General features: G+C 35.2%; 3 protein-coding genes, 1 non-coding gene and 1 pseudogene across 4 annotated transcripts; 1 reads left to right on the top strand and 4 right to left on the bottom strand.

Annotated features, from left to right (window-relative positions):
* Positions 977–2,651, bottom strand: LOC109330223 (pentatricopeptide repeat-containing protein At1g61870, mitochondrial-like). The gene is made up of 2 exons (XM_019564321.1): positions 1,250–2,651; positions 977–1,138 (listed from the first exon to the last, which is right to left on the bottom strand). The coding sequence occupies exon 1, from the start codon at positions 2,616–2,618 to the stop codon at positions 1,428–1,430; it is 1,191 nt and encodes a 396-aa protein (XP_019419866.1). The 5' UTR covers positions 2,619–2,651; the 3' UTR covers positions 977–1,138; positions 1,250–1,427.
* TRNAW-CCA lies at positions 2,738–2,809 on the bottom strand. Its single transcript has one exon. It is a non-coding gene; the product is annotated as a tRNA-Trp (tRNA).
* Positions 3,988–6,709, bottom strand: LOC109328914 (annotated as a pseudogene).
* On the bottom strand, positions 9,232–12,087 carry LOC109330079 (zinc finger MYND domain-containing protein 15-like). Its single transcript, XM_019564086.1, has 2 exons — positions 11,830–12,087; positions 9,232–11,717 (listed from the first exon to the last, which is right to left on the bottom strand). The coding sequence occupies exon 2, from the start codon at positions 11,518–11,520 to the stop codon at positions 9,625–9,627; it is 1,896 nt and encodes a 631-aa protein (XP_019419631.1). The 5' UTR covers positions 11,521–11,717; positions 11,830–12,087; the 3' UTR covers positions 9,232–9,624.
* On the top strand, positions 13,571–18,717 carry LOC109329947 (polyadenylate-binding protein RBP45-like). The gene is made up of 6 exons (XM_019563866.1): positions 13,571–13,936; positions 15,386–15,851; positions 17,769–17,830; positions 17,899–18,029; positions 18,125–18,221; positions 18,304–18,717. The coding sequence occupies exons 1-6, from the start codon at positions 13,697–13,699 to the stop codon at positions 18,508–18,510; spliced, it is 1,203 nt and encodes a 400-aa protein (XP_019419411.1). The 5' UTR covers positions 13,571–13,696; the 3' UTR covers positions 18,511–18,717.

The raw sequence follows: 20,683 nt of genomic DNA, 5'->3' as shown, positions 1-20,683 counted from the left end.
ATCTGATAAATATAAGTTAGTTATTATTAGTACTTCTGCATTTTCCAAGATAGATTTCTACCATTAATTTAATGATTTCCAAGATAGATGGAGTGATTGTCACTGTCATTAACTAGAAGGAGATGTTGGTTGCATTTTCTTTTATGATCTGGTCTCAATTTATAGTGCAAGTTCTTATTGGTTTTCTTGCTCCTTCAATGGTTGATAAGGATCTACTCCACTGTAAGTACTTCTTCTGGACTTCATCATCTTATGCCTACAATTAAAGTAAATGACTCTTGTTTATATGTGCAGTAGTTAAAAATTGAGTTGTGTCTTGTAATACATATACACATCATATGTTATATGTAATTCAACATAGAAATCAGTCACCCTGTCAATGTTTGCACTTATCTGCATTGCTAAATATTAACTATAGTGATTGTGTTGTTAGCATGTATTGATAATTTTTACTTTCTTATTGTCCTCACACTGCAATCAGTTTAGCCTCTTACCTGCCTTTGTCAACTGTAAAATCTTCCACTTGGGTAAGAGGATAAGCCATTGCGGAAAAGTAAAGTTGTTGCCTTATAATTTGGAGGCCATAGGTTTAAATACAAACAATATACAAATAGATTAGAGAAGTAGATTAAAAGAACATGTTAATAGTCTTACGTGTTTTTTATCCCTCTTTCTGAAGGTGTTTTGGTTGCCCTTGATGCCCTTGATACTAACTAATATTTCGAAGTTGTTGAACTTGACCCATTTCCTGGTGCAGCTGGTTGGTGGCTTCAACAACAATGGCATCTAGTGCACCATATGGAGCACAATCTATATTATGGCATTATACTACATATGCACAATATACTTAAATAACATACTAATTTACAGTAATACATAAATTCATAATCAATACCTTCATTCTCAAATGTTTTCAATCTCAAGTGCTTCATATAAACATTAGTTCGTTACAGAAGAAATGGTATATACACATGAATTAATAGTTGGATTCAATCAACTATTATTATTGATAAACTATGGAAGAAGAGAAGAGCAACCAACCAAAAGTTTGAGTAATATACATGTCTGTAAGAGTTCCCATGTTATCACTTTCTTACAAAGAACAAAAATCTAGATTGCAAGGACACAGATAATGCAACTAAAAGAAGTAAAATAAATCAGAACTGTCAGAAAATTATAGAATTAACTATTTTCAGTTCTCATTACTCAAACAAAGAAAATCAATCATGCCCAACCATGGAGAACTTACTACACCAACTCAGCAGAATAACATCTACTGTTGATTCAAGAGGAAACAAAATGTGTCAGAGTATATGGTCAAACAATGAGTGAAAGCGATTTCTAGACCAGCATTGCCATGATGGCTTAATCTTCCAGGTTCCGTACAATTGATCAAAGAATTCTAAGCAGACCAGAGTCTCCATTCATTACTGAGGCAATGCAGCTTCAATTTCATCCCACTTGTCGCTGTTCGCGGCAAACTTTCCCTTGATCTGCTTAATAACATCTTTAGCATCATCAAACTTTTCAACACTGACAAGCCAATTCACAACTTTTTTCATAGTTGTGAAATTCGGAATCCAACCTTTAGCCATACTTTCCTTGCAAACCTCAAATGCAGACTCAAAATCCCCACCCTCGGAAAGATAGTAAACCAAAGTAAAATACAAATCACCATCAGGCAAGTACCCTCTTTTCTTCATCACACTAAACAAACTCTTCGCGTCATCGAAATTCCCTTCTTTACAAAACCCATGAATCAAATGAGAATAACTAACCGAATTCGGCTTCCTCCCCCTACAAATCATCCCTTCCAGCAATGCCTTTGCCTCCTTTGACCTCTTCAACTTACACAGACCCTGAATCCTAACATTATAAGTACTAAGCCCCGGGTACATTCTATACTTCTCCTCCATCAACTTCAACACCTTCCCTACCTCCTCAAACTTCTCCTCCTTATAACAACCACTAATTAAAGTCGAAAACGTCGTAGCATTCGGCTTAATCGATTTCCTATCCATCTCATCCAAAATAGAATACACAGAACCACACGAACCAGACTCACAAAACGATTTAATAACTAAATTATACGTATCCAAATCCGGTTCAATCGAATAAATCTTCGGAAACTCAAGATAAATTCGACTTACCTCTTTATAATTCTTAGCAGCAATCGCAGCGAAAAGGAGTGAGTTGAGCGATTTAACAGAACGAGTAACATTGAAATCTTCAGATTCTTTGAAAGTCCTTATAGCGTGATCAAGCATAGTGGCTCGGCCATAGAGAACAATAGCGTGAGAGAGGAAGCGCTCGTTGCGAAGGTCAGGTCGAGTTTTGAGCTCATCGAGGAAGCGACGGATACCATCGAAGTGGTTGGCGGCGGTGAGTTTGGATACGGCGAGGGAGAAGGCGACGCGGTCGAGTTGTGAGTCGGGAGTGAGTGCGGCGGCGCGGCAGATTTCGAGGATTCGTTCAGGGTTTTTCTCGGTTTTGATGAGAGAGATAGCGGTTCGGGTTTTTTGTTTGGTGGTGAGAGGTGTGGCGGAGTTAGGGGAGAGGATTGTGGTGGAGAAGTGGCGGTTTTGGAAAATGTGGCGGAGGCGAGTGAGTAGTGACATTTTTGCGAACTGAAATTACTTCGTCTAACGACTAAGGGTATTTATATAAAAGAACAGTGTGTTAAACGACGCCGTTTTCGTGTTTGGTGAAAACAAAAAAATTGAATCAGATTGGGAATTGAACCCGACGTGAATCGAACACGCAACCTTCTGATCTGGAGTCAGACGCGCTACCATTGCGCCACGGATCCGATTGATGTTCTTTCACTCCCAAGCTTCTACAAGTATATTACAGCCACAATATTCATAAACTAGTAAACCAGCAAGATGAACACCTTATATATTTTGCTATAGCTCAACATGCATGTAAAAAATGTGAATAACAAAAGAAGTTAGAAGATGCTTGCAAAGTAGATGAGCAGAGTAGAAACTTGAATCTCTGCATGATCAAAGTGCTCAAGGGCAAAGTATTGTAAATGGAGGTTAACTTTGGTGAAAAGGATGGGAGAGTATTCAAGTGTTTGTGATGAGAAATCAATAACTATAGCTGTTGGAATAGGATTGAGGTTAAATAATGACATACATATATGCATGCAGGTTTTTGCATCTGCATTTTATTCAAATGAATCTCTTGAGGTTTTGGATAATCCTATTTTGACTTGATCTACTACACGGTACTCTATTAAGTATTCATTTTTGGGAAGTGCCATTCTTATTTTAGTTTCACTCTCTTCCTCTGACGTATAGGAATTATCTTCCTTTTATTTACTTTAAGTTCTTGCATGAGAACTATGAATGGCGATTGTATAAAGCATTTCTTGAATGAGTTTATTTCTAAAGTGAGGATATGTATTCCCTCAAAAAAGAACTGTGGTCATATGTATTTACTCTTGATTTGATAAAATGCATAAATATCTCTTGAAGACTAAATACTCAAGGGCCACACTGCACATTTTTCAGACAAACTCAGGAAACCTTTTTACTGTAAATACATGTCCTGAACTCAAGCAATTATGTAACATGCTCATATCATCCACTGCTGGTTCTTTCTTAGAGAAAGGATAATGTCTATAAATCAAAGGAATTCTTTCTATCAGATAAGTACAATGGTGCTGTCAAGTTCCACTATTTAAGTGTGGAGTAAAATGTGGGATTCAATTGTGATGTACAGGGTAAAGATTTTTCATACTATCAACTAAACTAGATTTTCGCATTATTATAATAAGTATCTTGAAATTCTCACATAAGCTAATCCCAATCATCATTATTTTTTAAATAGAGAAAGAAAACTGCATTACATATGGTATAAGAGATCTCAAATGTATTTTCATTCTTGTGAAACTATTACCAGAAGTCAGTGTTAGATGCTTCATGCAGATTCCTTTAGCATTAGGAATGATAGTTGGAAACCCAAAGATGATAATAATTAGAACAAAAATGAAGAATCAATATCTACAAGATGGAGTTTGATACAAGATATGGGTTAAAGAGGAAGATAAAACTAAGTTATCTCATTTCACATAAAACTTTGGTCATTCATCATAGTGCACCTTAAATAGTGATATGCACCAAGGGAAAAACGTATATATCTATATATTACAAGGTTATAACCACTTTCTGTCTCTGGTTATTCTGCTCCTTATTCATTCAATGTTGGTGAAGTTCCTCGGCTGGTGGTGGGGCAAATCTGACATTGTCAGGTCGTGCCAAAACAACTGTGTCATCAGCAAATAGAGCTTTGATGAATGATGGTGTTTTAAGGGGTCGACGACCACTCATCCGAGGGTACACATCTTCAAGAAAATAGTATGCATGACCAGCAATCATTCCCTGAAATGTGTTCAGAACATGAATGGATAGAAATCAAAGTGTAAGCATTATGGTATATTCTTTGAATGGAGACTCACCAGCAAATCCGCCCAGGCACTAGCACCAACAAGAACAGAGAACCCCAAGAGAACCTAAATGCATAAAAAATTTGATTAAGTTAGTAGGCATTTAGAAGTTAGAACTAGAGTAAAAGAAAAATATACAATTTTAACTATAAGAACAAAAAGCATAAACCCGGTTTAATGTATCCTATCAGGTGATAACAGCAGAGCTTACACACCCATGGAAGGTAAGCAGCAGTGAAGTTAAAGAGGCCTAGGAAGTTCATATGAATGAAGGGGTTTTGTCTGCTCCACACGTAAACCTGAAAAGGATAAATTAAACTTTAAAAACATTAGAGGCAGATTTAAATAAGAATGAACAGATTATATAAATATTATGACTCAGACTTACCATCATAAATGTCAATGAGTTGCTAAGGAATATAATTTTCCCAAATGACTCTGACAAATAAGGTATCATCCCACAAGTAGAACAATTCCAGTCAATACAGTGGCACCAAATAAGAGCATGTACAAGAAATCATAAGTCCTCCCTCTGAACGAGTTCTCCTCTAAAAGCTTGCAGTACCGAGCAAGAAAAAACATATGAAACAAGAAATCCAAGTCTGCCAATTCAATATGAAAATGTTGTGTCAAAGTTAGATATCTAATTAACAGCTTTAAAATTAGATATCAAACAATGTGAAGCAAATATGAGCAGAGAATATGCAGTTGTTGCAGGCAAATATGCCAATTCATGCATATGATATCTGTTAAAAAGGGATAAGCACAAGAAGTTTGTTTCATATGCTGGACTAACAAAAGCAGAGGAACAACTAATCATATGTGATTGTTAGAGAGAATTTGCTGTGTGTCATTGTAATTCAGGAAAATCACTGGTGTATGTCAAGAACTCAAGAGTAATAAATCATGACAGGAGGTGCTGACAATCTGAATACAGATATGCATCTGATAATCTAGTTCTCACATAGACAAGTCCAGCGGCAAAAAGAAAAGGGTTGCACATGGAGAGGGTGGAGCTGTGTTATACATTATAAACCCAATTAAATTATGAGATTATAAACCCACTTTCTTAACATCTGTGGGGACAGGTTGCATTTGGGCAATCAGGATCCATACTATTGCAAAAGCACCATGATCTGAAATGCACGATCCAATTTACCATAGAATTCGGGGTTCCACACATTTTGTAACTATGGTCTTTGCCTAAACATGTTGCAAGAATTATGCTATGCCCTCCAAGGAGAGAGGCTATTTCCAGGTTGAACCCATGACGTAATAGTCATTAAGCAACAACCTTACCGTTGAGCCAAGCTCATTGACTGCTCACTCAAAAAGTGGATGCATCTCATCCATAACCATAGCAGGTTGATTCATGCAAAATGTTCTCACTTAGTGGGGTATGTTAACATTACAAATAAACAAATAATTAAAAATGTGGCCACAGTGGAACTAAATTGAAGTAAATAAAAAACAAACACGTCAATTTAATATATAAAAATCATTTAAAAGATGAGCAGCAAGAAATTTACCTATTTTCCTGAAGTACAAGAAATTAGTAACTAGACGCCAATACTGATATTGTTTCACCACCAGTCTCGGGTTCAAGTACAAGTGATATGGAGAAATTATCTGCAAAATCATAATTACAAAGAGCATCAATCAACAAAATCCTCCACTTCCCAAATCAGAGAAATCACAAAACAAGCTAACATGAACATGACCCAATGAAAGTTTCAAAACAAAATGCCACATTTCTCAAAACCCAACATTAATTACAAAAATTAAAACAACCCCATTAATGATTTGATTTAAAATCGATAGATCACAGTAATAAAAATTCCAAAGAGCAATTTTTAAAAAAATTGAAATTGGAACCCTAAAAAAGTTGAAAAGGGGAAATAGGGTTACATCAAGGGAGCATCCAATGGAGGTGACGACAGCGGCAGTGAGATAGGAGCGAGTGATAACGGGCATCTGCTTATACCATTCTTCAACCGCTTGAGCCATTTTTCTCTTATCTCTATTTTATAATAATAATAATGATGATTATTATTTCTCTGAATAAATATGAAGAGAAAGTGAAATTGTGAAGGTTTTTAGATATGATGCGAGTGGGAATTGGAATTGAAGGATTGCTGTGATTGAAGGTGAATAAGAAGAAGTGAGAGATATTCAGGAAAGAACACGCAGAATGATGGAGACGAGACGAATCATGAAGAGCGTGGTTTTGACGTACCAATCACGTTCTTGTCTCTCTGGGTCATAAATTGGACTTTCCTTTTTTTTTTGAGGCTCTAGCTTTTCTGAAGGACCACGTGGACCATTTTAGTCCAAATTGTGTATAAACTAGAGAAATAAAATTCTTAATCTAGTAAGGCAGCTCTGATTTTTGCCTTAAAAACTACATTAAATCTAGATTTATCATAAACCATGTCTATATCCAAAAGTGTATTGGATAGAAAAAGGATTTCGTATGTCCATGTGAATTAAATCAAATATAGATGTAGATTTAGAGATATTATTATTATAAGGAAACCTTGTTTGTTTAGCCAAATGACAAATATGAGAGGGATTAATTGTTTTATTGCATTTAATGGAAGGAGAAAAGCTTTTTTTAATATGGGAAATATGTCCTAATCTATCATGTCACACATTAGTGTCATAAGTAGTAAAAGTATTAACTTTAACAAGGTCTTCACATAGTCTTTCATTGTTAGAGATCACTCATCAATTTAGTTACACCAATCATATTTAATGATGGTAGATACTGAATGTCACAAAAGTTTTTAAAGAAAGTTAGTTGATAAGGTATGGAGTCAATTATGTTTGAAATAGAAATTAAGTTAGAGTGGAAAGAATGAAGGTATAAAACATAAGTTAAGTATAGATGGGATGAAAATATAACATTTCCTAAAATTGTGGTAGATATTTGACTACCATTAGGCAAAGTTACAAAAACGACATTGATATGCTTATAAGTTTGAAATTATAAGAGTGTGTGACACATATGACCAGTAGCTCCGGTATGAATATAATAATCAAAGGACTTAGCGAAACAAATTGACAAGTACTTTGTACCTTTGTCATTGGATTCACTAGAATGTGTACTAAACTGATTTGCATTGTGAGCAACATTTGAGGCTAGTTGATGCAGCATAGATAGCAAGGTCTAGTGTTGTTGAGGAGTGATATTAACTCCAAAAGCTAATCTATTATTCTCGTTTTTGATGAGCCACTCTTTTGTTTCACTTTGAAGGTTACAATTGTATGATTGTTTTTCAGTAGTGGAAATATTGTTAATGTTATAATTCTTGAAGTTGTTAGGTGGAAAACCATGTTTCTTGAAGCACTGATTAACATTGTGACCTATCTTATGGCAAAAAATGCATACTTTGGACCTTCTTCCACTTGAAGTTCTTACTGAATTCCTTCCTACTTAATTTTGATACATTCTACCTCTACCTCTTCCTCTATTACTTCTGAAAGTCTGCCCAGGCTCATTGTTGTTACTATGATAACCACCAAAATGTGAATTGATTTGTCTCTCCTATTGAGTTTAGAGTAGAAAAACTTTATTGGCCGAAGGGAGTGAGTCCATCAACAAGGTTTGCGACCTCACCTCTTCATATTGTTCATTGAGTCCTGTAAGGAAGCAAATGATCTAGTCATTTCCATGTAACTTTTTATGGTGGGAACCAAATTATAGATACATTTATGCATGCAAAAACATGAAGGAATTTACCTAAAGTTGTCCAATTTCTGCCATAAACCCTTGATGTGGGTAAAGTATGCACTTGTGCTCAAGTTATCTTGTTTATAGGTGTATATTTCACCAAGCAATTTTGATATGCGAAAAATGTCCCCTTGATAGTATCTCTCGCACAAGTTTTGCCATATCTCAAGGGTTGTTTCTATCTATAGGATGCTTTGAACAATTGAAGCATCAATTAGAAAACCACTAAGATATTGCATCTATTCCAAACACTGAAAATTGGATCGTCAATTAAAGGTTTAAGAAGGGAGGAGTTTATTCAGGGACATAGACATGACACTGGACCAAAAGTTCTAGTTTTCAACATTGAGAGATGTAGAGACAAGAATGGCTCCAAGAGTGGTAATGGTTTGTAACATGGTTAGTCACTGTACCATTGCAATAATTGAATTATATGTCACAACAATAACATTTATAAATGTATTATAATATATATAAGAGTGTAACATCTATACACTGATAGAAAATGAATTATGGATTATATAGTGATAGTGTAAAAAACTCTTACACTATCAGTGTATACATTTTTTCTCAATATATAACTTAAAAGTAGTTTAAATAGTCAACTACTACTTAAATCATTATTATTCTCATAGAATGATAGGTAATGATGCAATGGTGAGGCTATTCTCGTTGGATTTATTGTTCATTAAAATTTGGATTCTTGCTTGAAACTTGAATAGCCAAAATAGCTGATTATGATATACTTCCTAAAATATATCCATCTACTTCAGGGTCAAGGTCATTGTTTTAATGTAATGAAAGTGATTGCCAAACAACTCTTCACAAAAGATTCCAATAGTCCAAACAAGTTGTAGTTTGTTATTCAATCCAATTCTATTACACCAGGCATTGATCAAAGAAACTTTCTCGTGTCCCTGAAATTCATATTAACCACAAAGTGCTCATTTTTGACTTAGTAATTGCAACTATGATAAGTTGATAACCTTGTCATATAGTCCATATTCTAAGCAATGTTTAGCACCTTTGTGTTACTCAATTTTCCTTTGGGCACTAGGTGTTGAGCAATCTCATATTTGATATCAACTTTTACAAGCTTGGTTAAGGTTTTTCTTGCACAAGATTATATGAAACATGAATTTCATAAACTTCAATTTAGCAAGGAACAGACAACCCTGCCTGCTGTGATGAAAGAACCCATGAAAATGTTGGCACAGTACAATAATTTGCACAAAAACAAGGATCATAAGTCTAAAATTAAAACGAGACAACGCCAAGCAGAGTCGATATTCATAAATTAAAAACACTTACAAGGATCTTCATAGTTTGCTGTAATGTTCAGCAAACGGCATAACAAACGAGAAAATTCGAAGATTGCTGCAACCTTATGAATCGATGAAAGTAGAGGGACATGTTTTTGGATTTTCTAGGACAGCATTCATGTATTTACCCCAAAAACAAAACCATTACTGTATGAAGGAAGATTGCTAGAAGGTGTGATATTTTTCACAGGTGACCGAAAAGGATTAGGAGTCACCGGTTGTGTGATGTGCAGTCCGGCATTGCGAAGGACTTGTTTAGCATTTACACATGAAACTTCAGATTGCTCAGTGAAGAATGCAGGCACAGCCATTAATTTGATCAAATCAAGAGCTCCACCCCAACTAGAATACCTTTCTAAATCGGAGTTTAGAGCTATGACAACATGCGGAGTAGGTAGGTAGGAGGCTTCTACCTGATAAACACCTCTCACGAAGTTCACTCTAACTCTGCTACTTATTCCAGAAGTTGTGCCAGACAAATTCGTTGGAACTTCCGGTCCCACCATCACGATTTGTACATTGCCCAATCCGTTAAGCAAGTGACCTATTTCTGCAAATGCTGGCATCCAATCCAACTCACCTTCAGGTCCAAGGCAGTGAACAATCACCTCCTTCCCTTTCAATACAAGGTTCTTTGAACTTATATTAAGAGTAGTTAGTATGTGATACACTGTTAACGGATGCGAGAGAATGTCTGCAACAGGACTCGACAATGAAAGCGAGCGAAGGTTGTAGTACTCTGACCAGCCAGAGAGGTGAAACGGGCTTGAGACGTAATGGTTATTAAAAGGAAAGTCGTGAGGATATTCAAACTCGTTAAGTCCGCCCCATAGTTCTTGCAGCCCACCTTTCACAGGAAGGAGACCAAAAGGGCAGTGTGAATAGCAACTGCACTTTCTCCTCCACATACCTTTTTGGTGGATGCTTAAGGATTCAAGCCACTGACAAGGCTGGTCAGCGGAACATGGGAACATGAAAATTTTTATAGCCAGCTCTTCTTCCCTTTCCATCATGGCCTTGTAAAGTCCACACATGCTTTTATGTGTGTCATTCCAGTGTTGCTTCTGGCAGAATGAATTGCAGTAAATGACTGCTCTACACTGGCCACAACAAAGTGAGTGTTCTCCATGCACTTCTTTATCGCACATTGCACACTGTCTCGATCCAGCATGTGAGTACACTTTTGTTTCATTGAAATTTCCCTCCCCGGGTGACTCTCTATATTTCGTTGGGGTCGAGCCAGCACTCATACTACCTTTTTCTTCATATGCCTGACCTGGTGGGTGCGAGATAGTAACAGCGACAAGATCATAACCTCTCTTTGTTACTTCTGGAGGCCACTGAACATCAACCGTCTCAATGAAAGGTTCAAAATACGCCAATGTCGAATATTTCGGACCACCTTCCTTGTCTAACTGCTTAAGTAAGGGATGCACCATAGAAATAGCTTTCATGAATGCATAGACAAACCTGAGCTCTTCGAATGATGGATTTCTAAATCGTAGATCACCACCAGGCATGCAGCGAGTAACATCGATAACAGGAAATCGATCAGTCCCCGAAGCTTCCAGTGACAAAGTCCTGATCATTTTGCGATTAGAAGGGAACATCAAGGACTCCACTTCATATGTGACCCTCAGAAGCTCAACATTCGGAACATGAATGGTCTCTCTAGGCCCTGTCATTTTCTTAGCATCGCTTTCCGATCTGAACATATAAAACCCAACATCCCCTCCATCCCCTCCAATGAACTGCACACAAAGGAAAGGCTGCTTATTGCCAGTCCAGCCTGAATCCTTCCCAACCCGGACACTGAAATAGTGTCCTGGACGCAATCTTTTCCACGGCTCAGTTCGATATAAGGCCGCAGAAGCTTTGTATAAAGATTTAATGAAATTAGGTTCAATGCCATCAACTTTCATGAGACATGTTCCAGATCCAGGACCTAATCCAGGACCAGACCCAAACTGCTCCTGAAATCTTCCAAACAAACTCTTCAAATGCAAATCCATTGTGCTCCAAATTAACAGATCCACTTCTAAACTCACTACTTCAGTAAACTATATCTATCAACTAACACATGAAATTACACAATGACTCTGATCTCAGTATCAGAAAATCTTCACTTCAACTAAACAAAAGAATTTGACATTATGCACTATTCATTCAATATATGAACTTTTAACACCCCATTGAATCAATTGAATACCTGACATTGCAAAAGAGGGAAAAAAATCAAATTCATAGAAACTGAGAAAACCCTTGACACAATAGATTATTTCAATTACAAAAGAAATGGGAAAAGATCAGAACTTTGATACCAGGTATTTGGGTTGAGCACTCTCAGATACAAATCTGATTCATTTCCTTTTCAGGCATGAACCTTTGATGAAAGGAATAGTGTAATTGATTGTCATGCTTCAATGGAAATTATCCTATGCGGGAAGGCTCATTTGGCATCTTGAAAGCAGTGCCATCTAACGATCAATATCAAAAATCGATGACATGGAGAATAGATCAACGGTCGTGATATGATCTCCGTTAGTCTCAATCACGCGTACAGAGAACCTGGTCGTTTTGGAACCTGAACCAATCAGAATCCACCACAGCATAAGGAAAAAATAAGTAAAATCAATTATTTTTTTTTGTTTCCCACGGGTATCCTCGCAATGGAGGCATGCTTAAGGGGAATCAAACATGTACTATTTGAACCAACGTCCGTTGATATAAGTAAAATTAATTATTGTACTTAATAAGAAAATATCAATCTATTTTTTTCCAACAGGATGGGGTCGAGGAAAAAATATCAAAATATACCATTAGCTTCTATAATTTATGTGCATGGAACAAATTTTTGTTTTGTTTTTTTGGTATAATATATATTGGGAGATTAAAACACTTTGAGGAGATATTGTTTGAAAAATAATTACTAACAAAATATTTTTTTTAAAAATACCGGCAAATAATTAAATTGATCATTGACAATTTCACACCATCAAATTGATTTATGTCATTATTAAATCTAGTGTGTACAGACATTTCGTACATGCCGGCGAATATTGTGTGATACTATATATTCAATTTTTATATATTTCATTTTTTTGAATTAAAATGTATTTTTGTGTTGTACTTTATATTATATTTTTGTTTTGTTTACAATAATGTTTAATTTAAGGTGAGATGTGTGGTAATTAATGTATTGGTGGTAGTTGCTTAGGATTATATAGTTTTTTGTAAAAATTAAATAATGTTAAGGGTAATATAGGAAATAAAAATTATACCATGAGGAAAATTATTTCAAGTTTTGACTTTATATATAGTATAGATAAACTGTATGTCATATGTTGCCATAAAATTTACTTTATTCTCCCCTTATGTAATTAGCTAGATATGAAGATCAATTTTTTTTGACATTTCAAATAAATCAAATTAATTTATGATACCGAAATATTCATATATAATACTCACATATCACAATTAACCACATTCATAGATAATTATAAACTTAACCCATATTTTCCAAGCTTATATCATTTTGACAACCTTTAGTCTTTTTTATGTTTAATAAATTGTCTTGGTAAAGATTTGTCTCATAAGTATGGAAGCCCCGTATGATATATTAAGCAATAACATTAAACAACATTAATAGTAATCACAATCACCCAACAATATCTTTATTTTGGATATAAATATACTTTATAATTTATTATAATTCCTCGTAAAATAAAAATAACATATGTTTTTTGTCTCAATAACAAACATCATTTTTTATTCTTATTTGTGTTTTATCTCTCTGACAACAAAAAATATTCTTATTTAAGAATAAAAATCAGAAAATAAAAATAACACAGTAAAAAATATAATAAGTATATTCTTATTCTAATAAGAACAACTATTTTGGTTGTTCTAAATTGATCGTGAAAATCAGACACTAAAATTTGTTTTTAAGGACCAAATTATTAAATGATTTTAGATTGAGGATTAAATTGCAATTTCAATCTCGGGAAAAAAAATGTAATCGTGATAAATATCCCATCGCACGTATTTCAATCCAATCTAATCCATTCCTTTTTAGGGTTAGGGTTTGAGACTCTACACTCTTTTAAATCAACACAAACACAATCTCCTCTTTCTATCTTTCCCCTTTTCCCTTTCTCTCTCTACAATTTTCAGATTTGCATTGAGAAGATGATGCAACCAGGAGGACCCGGAGGAATTGCTCCACCAACCATTCCTCAGCAACCTTACGTCATGTTACCACCTCAGCCGCAGCCTCAGCCCATCTGGCAACAGCCACCGCCGCAGTCTCTTCCGACGCCGCAACAACAGCCTACAAGCGCCGATGAGGTCCGTACCTTATGGATCGGTGATTTGCAGTACTGGATGGATGAAAATTATCTCTATCAATGCTTTGCTCACACCGGTGAGGTATATATTGATCTTTCTCTCTCGCTTTTTCGAATTCGGTGTCAGAAATTTATTCTCTTTTATTTATTTTTGGATCGGTGTTAATAGGAAGCCTATTTTTTATTTTGTCAATTCAAACATGGAATTTAGGTCAAAATGCTAAATCACTATTTTCTGCTTTTCTTATTCTTCTTTTTGAATGGGCTATCTGGATAGTTAGGGTTTGTTGGGTTCAGATTCGAAATTAATCCGATTATCTTTTAGATTTAATGTCCAAAAATTCCAGTGTCAAATTCAGTGCCTTTTTTCTGACAAGAGTTAAGTTGTTGCTAAACACCTTCACCCCAGCTAACTGCATGTTTTGGAGCAGAAGAAACTTTTTTTCTTCTGAAATTAAATATGAACTAGAAACCATCGCCCTCAGCAGTCAATAGCGTGCTATTGCTCTGGGATAGCGGTGTTGCGGTGGTTGCAGGCCCCTCTAGGCAATGAAGGGGAGTGTAGCGGCGCGGATGGCCGATGCGGCTCTCGCAGGTGAGAGAGCAGTAATTTCAGGGCCAAATCGTGGGTCAGAACCCGCTCGAAGTAGGCTGTGCAATGAAGCCCTAATTTTTAAAGGGAAACTCCTTTTGCCCTCATTATTTAATACATGGCAACAAGGCCGTGTGAAACCCTAGTTTTTAAGGAGCAAAAAACCCTTTTTGCTCCTATTTTTTAATATGTGGCATGGTTTTTTAAGCTTTTGGGTAATTTACCCCTCCTCCTCCTTCTTCTCTCTTCTATGAAAATGTTAACAACAATAGGCCATTCTGCAGCAGAAACGTGAAACCCTCATGTTCCCCTTCTTTCCCTCTTTCTACTGCCACAATAACTCTCATCTCAACCTCCAACCTATACATTTCTAGGGCAAAACTTCTTCCCATCACTTCTCTTCACATATATCTATTTCTTTCACAACCATGGCCTCATCTCAAATTCTGAATTTTAAGGATTTTAATTATACCACTTCATTCCTCCTATTTCAAAACTTAAAAGAGTACAAATTACTTAAATTTGTAGTCTTTTAATGCAATTTTTCCCATGGCTTTAGCGGTCATCCCGCCACCCGCAATCCGCTATAATGGGTTTTGGGTCAACCGCTATCCGCAATTGATTACATAGCTGTTGCCGCTGTACAAAATTATGTGAATGCAAACACCCGTTCTGTTCATTTTTGTATATATTCAAGCATGGATTCAAGGTGACTGAACCTTATTTTTTTGTGAATTCTTGATTCTGGTGATGCTGAGTTGTTTCACTGTTATCTGTCAAGCTTGATTGGGTTATCTGCTAAATTAATTTAGGTTTTGATTGAGTTTCATCCTGTACGATTTGTTTACAAGTCATATTGTTGTTTGAAGTACTGTTTATTAATTTAGATGACTTGCATATTTCAAGGCGTTTAAGTTGAAGTTATTTGTTCTGTTGCAGGTGGCCTCTGTGAAAGTCATTCGTAATAAACTAACTAATCAATCTGAAGGCTATGGGTTTATTGAGTTTAATAGTCGTGCTGGTGCTGAGAGAGTACTTCAATCTTACAATGGATCTATTATGCCTAATGGTGGGCAGCCCTTTAGGTTGAACTGGGCATCATTCAGTGCGGGTGAGAGGCGTCATGATGATAGTCCTGATTACACCATATTTGTTGGTGACTTGGCTGCAGATGTGACCGACTATCTCCTAACAGAGACATTTAGGTCTCGTTTTAATTCCGTGAAGGGTGCAAAAGTTGTGATTGATAGGCTCACTGCCCGGAGTAAGGGTTATGGTTTTGTGAGGTTTGCAGATGAGAATGAGCAAGTGAGGGCTCTGACTGAGATGCAAGGTGTTGTTTGTTCAACAAGGCCCATGCGGCTTGGCCCAGCTACGAATAAAAATGTGGGAACACCCCAAAAAGGTTTGTCTATTTCTTAATTGTGATATGCAGGCCTTTTTGCTGCAAATGTTTGCTTGATATCCTGCATAAAGGATTATTGTGCTGTCTTCATTCAGATGTGTTCCTCATGTGTTATATTGAGTAATAATGCCTTAGTTTTTTGTCTCATTGCTTTATAATGTGTATGCTAAATGTCACTGTCTGAAGTTATGATTCTTTTCAGTTATGCTCTTGAAGATTGCAGTCCAAACACATTTCTTCCTGTAATTACCTTTAAAATTTTGGGCCAAGTAGATGGTATATAATAATAAAATCTTATAGAACTCATGTTGTCTCAAAGCAGGGTGCCAAGAGGCTCTGTCATCTCGGAGCCTGGAACTGATTTCAGCTGAAATGGTTACCATTTTAGTGCATGGGCCTGCTTAGGTCAGTTATCCGTTTATGTCTTGCCAATTATTTTTGTGGCATTTTCTTTTTCTGTCTACAATTTCAGTCTATTCTTTTAATTTTATTTGTTAGTTCAGTTTTTACTCAAATTTCATCACGGAACTTCTTTGGTTACTCATAATTTTTCAGTCCTCCATTTGTAATCTTTACTCCTTTAGTTTGCCATAAGAATGTCTTTCAATTTCTTTTGTAACATTTTCTTGTACCACAGCAGGTCATATTTACCTTCTTTAGTTTCTTTTTTTCCCTTGTATCAGAGGCCTACTATTCTATTAATTTCAGTTTCCAATGTCCAGACAAAAAAATTATCGAGTACCAATCTTTGTTGTTTTCATTTCCAGAAATTACACTTTACAGTCTTGTTATGTTTGAGATGTGTTACCATGTTATTTTGTATCTTTACTATGATTAGGTTCTGTCCCCATTACGCCCTCCCCACTTTCTGAGCACGTTGTTATGCAATTAAAGTTGCAATTTACTTTATATTGCTCTTCCCTTTCATGTAGCCAGAATGTTCATACTCTTGTTATTCTGTAAAATTTCAGACATGGGTTACAGGATAGTTAAAATGATCAAAGGCTGCGCCTATAGGTTTTGCATGTGTGTCACATGTCGAATGTGCAACACACACAGACACACACACACACATGTCTATATGTATATTAGTTCTTGTTTGCCATCTTCAACTTCTTCCATTTGCTTGTTATTTAATATTAGATTTTTGCTGCTTATCATGTCCATTATATTTATACTGTTTTAATGGGTCCAAATATCACGCCGTTGTCATTTGTCACTGTGGGTTGAATTTACCCTTGTCCGAATGCATGCCGTTTTTACTAAATTTTTATCTGTTATGAATAGTGTTGTACTTATGTAGTTATATCTGAGGATATATTGTGGCCTGTGGGTTTGGCACTGACCATTTATTGCTTCTCAACTTGTTCTTTATCCTATTGCCTGCATATGCTATTGTTAAGTGATGTGTTTCTTATTCTTATGTATTTTTATTTATGTGGTGTAAGACACTCTGATCATTTTGTTGCTTATCAACCTGTATTATTTTATTGTCTGTATAATCTTGTTTACTGACCTGTTTCTTATTTTATCTGTCTTGTACCCTTATGACTTTATGTTTATTATTGAACAGTGTGTTATATTTTTTAGTTGAAGGTCTGGTGCATGTAAATATAAGAAATGGGACACTCTTTACTCCTAAGATCACTATCTGAATATATGCATGCTAATGCTATAAGTCGCACCTAGATTTAAGCTTTTTATTCATTATCTGAGGAAAAAAGTTGCATCTAGAAGACTTCAATAAACATGATTTATGATAGCGCATTATGACGTTCGATCCATGTAGCCGACCCCAACTACTGGGATTAAGGCTTGATTATTGCTTTACTCTATTTATTTATGATCTCTTGGATTGCTTCCTTCCTTATGTTCGCATAATTCAACTTTTTCTATAATTATATTTTAAATATGCAGCTTCATATCAGAATCCTCAAGGCCAAGGCTCCCAGAGCGAGAGTGATCCAAATAATACAACTGTGCGTACTTTTTTGCAATATAGAAACAGATTTCCTGCCTGCCTGGTTCTGACCTGTATTTTTTGCAGATTTTTGTCGGCAATTTGGATCCTAATGTCACTGATGATCATCTGAGACAAGTTTTTGGCCAGTACGGCGAGTTGGTTCATGTGAAGATTCCATCAGGCAAACGATGTGGGTTTGTCCAATTTGCTGACAGGTAATATAACCTTATATCTATCTTTTATGCCATGTTAGATAACTTCCCAGTCTTTGGAGTATTCTGATTTTGCCTTGATTGTGCATTTGGGGCAGGAGCTCTGCTGAGGAGGCACTACGGGTTTTAAATGGAGTGCCATTGGGTGGACAAAATGTTCGCCTTTCATGGGGCCGTAGTCCTTCAAACAAACAAGTAAGTTCTATTTACTGATTGCCTTTTCTTCTTCCTTGGCATCATTGTGTTTCCGATTTTGATCCATGCCTTGTTTTCTCAGGCCCAGCCAGATGCAAACCAGTGGAATGGTGGTGGTGGTGGTGGCAGTGGTGGATATTACGGATATCCTCAGCAGGGTTATGAAAATTATGGTTATGCTGCTCCTGCTCCTGCTCCTGCTCAGGATCCCAACTTGTATGGGAGTTATCCAGCAGGGTATGCCAATTACCAACCACCACAGCAACAGCAGCAATTAGGATATAATTGAGATTTTTCTGATATCTTTTGTTATCAGTATGTGATCTTATTGAGTTGCTTATCTCGTGGCTTGGAATTTTTTACTGTTTTTTCTTTTCCCCTTGATTGCCAATAACATTAATGTTTTATGGGAAACGTCTTTTGTATCCATACAATTTGCTTGTTGAATACTTATTTGGTTTTTAGATTTTATGTAATGGTCTATCTATTATATTTACCATTTCGTTTTGCAATGTTTGCTTTTTATTTTTAACATTCAGTAGATCATAGGAAACGACTGAGTTTTGCTAAAGTGAATGTGTATTGAATTGATTGTTGTACTGTAGCTGTATGAGATCTACTTTATAATTTATTTCCGGCTAAACATTCCGATTTACAAACCATAGAAATTCATTATCGTCGTCCAAAAATTCTACTTGTGCTAATTTGATTTCGGAAAATAAGAAAATCTAAAAAGATATCCAATATATGTTAGAATCATTCATCATTTATTTTTTGCATTTTATGACTTATTTTTTTGGACATTTTAGTTCGTGTGGGTGGCTATTTTCACATATATTTATAATTTTTCATTGCTAGTTTTATTTTTACCTTTTTATAAAGGGAACAACTTTGAGAAAGGAGCGAGTAAAAATGGAGAAAGGAACAAAATAAGAATCTTCATCTTTGCAACTATTCTGTTTTGTTTTAGTGAATGTTAAGTTAAGCACAGGTCACACGAGAACTTTTCCAATGGGAACATGTAATTTTGCTTGTTCTTTTCATGCTTATTAAACTCGTGAGTTGAATTTTAAAGAGTGACTACTTTTGTAAGGGAGATAAGTGTAATTTCTTAAACAAAAATAGTGATATATGTAATTAAGTCAAACAAAATATAGTATATTGTGGATAGAAGTTCAAATAGTATAAGAGTTGATGTTTATTACTCTATTCATTATTTTTTATTCATTACAAATTGCATCAATGATTTCAAGGTGATGTTTAAATTACTCTTATACTATATTATAATTAACCAAAATAATAATAGATATTGACTCTTATATTATTTGAAACTGTATTCATGATATATAATATTTTGTTTGACTTAATTACACTTGTCACTATTTTTTATTTAAGAAATTACATTTATCTTTCTTATTCACTAAAAAGCAGGGTATCAATTTAATTTACTCAATTAACAAATGATATGAGACCATCTTATTGAGTGAGATTAGGTTAGAGACATGAAACAAATGATTTTAGGAGGCCTAAACTTTAATTAAACTTACCAAAAATCATGAATTTGTCATTTGATAAACGATTACCTAGTTGTATAGTAGAAATTTAAGCCGATCAAGGGGTTGATGTCATTTGATAACCGATAAGTTGATAAGAGCAATGAAGCCTAAATAATTGGACTTTTGTGCATCTGAAGTGCAAATTTGTCTGTTTCATAGTTATACTCAATAATCGTGATTTTTCTCCCATTCAATTTCTTATCCTTCAAGAAATCGAATAAAAGTGTAAATATCTTCTTCTTTTCAATTTCCTATAGAGCAAAAATATATGCAATATAAAAGTTTTATGCACTATCATTATATCATTTAGTATTCGTATTTAATTATTATTAAATCTTTAAAAAATTAATACAAATAAATTGTCAATAAATTGCCACATGTTTGCGACCTTGCACTTTGACTTAAGTGTGTATATCAAAAGTGTGTAGCTAGCACATTAAATGGTATCTGCCATGGCAACGTGGTGCTTCCTCTTTGGTCGGTGATATTAGAAATGTCTTTCATTCACACCACACATACATATATTATATGTGTGTGGTCCCACCCGTACAGCTATACCGTATATATCGTATAAATTCCGATCTCTTAAAACTCCTTATATTTCAGATGTAGGTGAAGAAAATATATATAAAAATATATTTAATATTTACAATATAGCATTTTATTATTATATTGTGGGGATTTTATACATATAATATTAAGAAGAAAAGTTAGAAATTTGTGGGTCAAAGTGTGTATACAAGCACCAACCTGGACCAGTCCATTATACACATGCATATATTTAATAAAATGTGTGTTTGGTAATTGGTATATATTTAAGTACTAAACAACATAAATGCATAATGTTAATTATTTATCTATGAAGTTAAAGGTACTTATTTTGTCATCTTTGATATATTCTATCAT

This window comes from Lupinus angustifolius, chromosome LG16 (assembly GCF_001865875.1).
Source record: "Lupinus angustifolius cultivar Tanjil chromosome LG16, LupAngTanjil_v1.0, whole genome shotgun sequence".
Taxonomy (NCBI): Eukaryota; Viridiplantae; Streptophyta; class Magnoliopsida; order Fabales; family Fabaceae; genus Lupinus; species Lupinus angustifolius.
This window is presented reverse-complemented; position numbering and strand designations above follow the sequence as displayed.

Bases quoted from the DNA above. Each gene is read 5' to 3' on its own strand.
- LOC109330223 (XM_019564321.1), bottom strand. From the start codon at position 2,618: ATGTCACTACTCACTCGCCTCCGCCACATTTTCCAAAACCGCCACTTC.
- LOC109330079 (XM_019564086.1), bottom strand. From the start codon at position 11,520: ATGGATTTGCATTTGAAGAGTTTGTTTGGAAGATTTCAGGAGCAGTTT.
- LOC109329947 (XM_019563866.1), top strand. From the start codon at position 13,697: ATGATGCAACCAGGAGGACCCGGAGGAATTGCTCCACCAACCATTCCT. The intron at 15,852-17,768 runs GTTTGTCTATTT...TTAAATATGCAG, and splicing joins TGTGGGAACACCCCAAAAAG to CTTCATATCAGAATCCTCAA. The intron at 18,222-18,303 runs GTAAGTTCTATT...TTGTTTTCTCAG, and splicing joins GTAGTCCTTCAAACAAACAA to GCCCAGCCAGATGCAAACCA.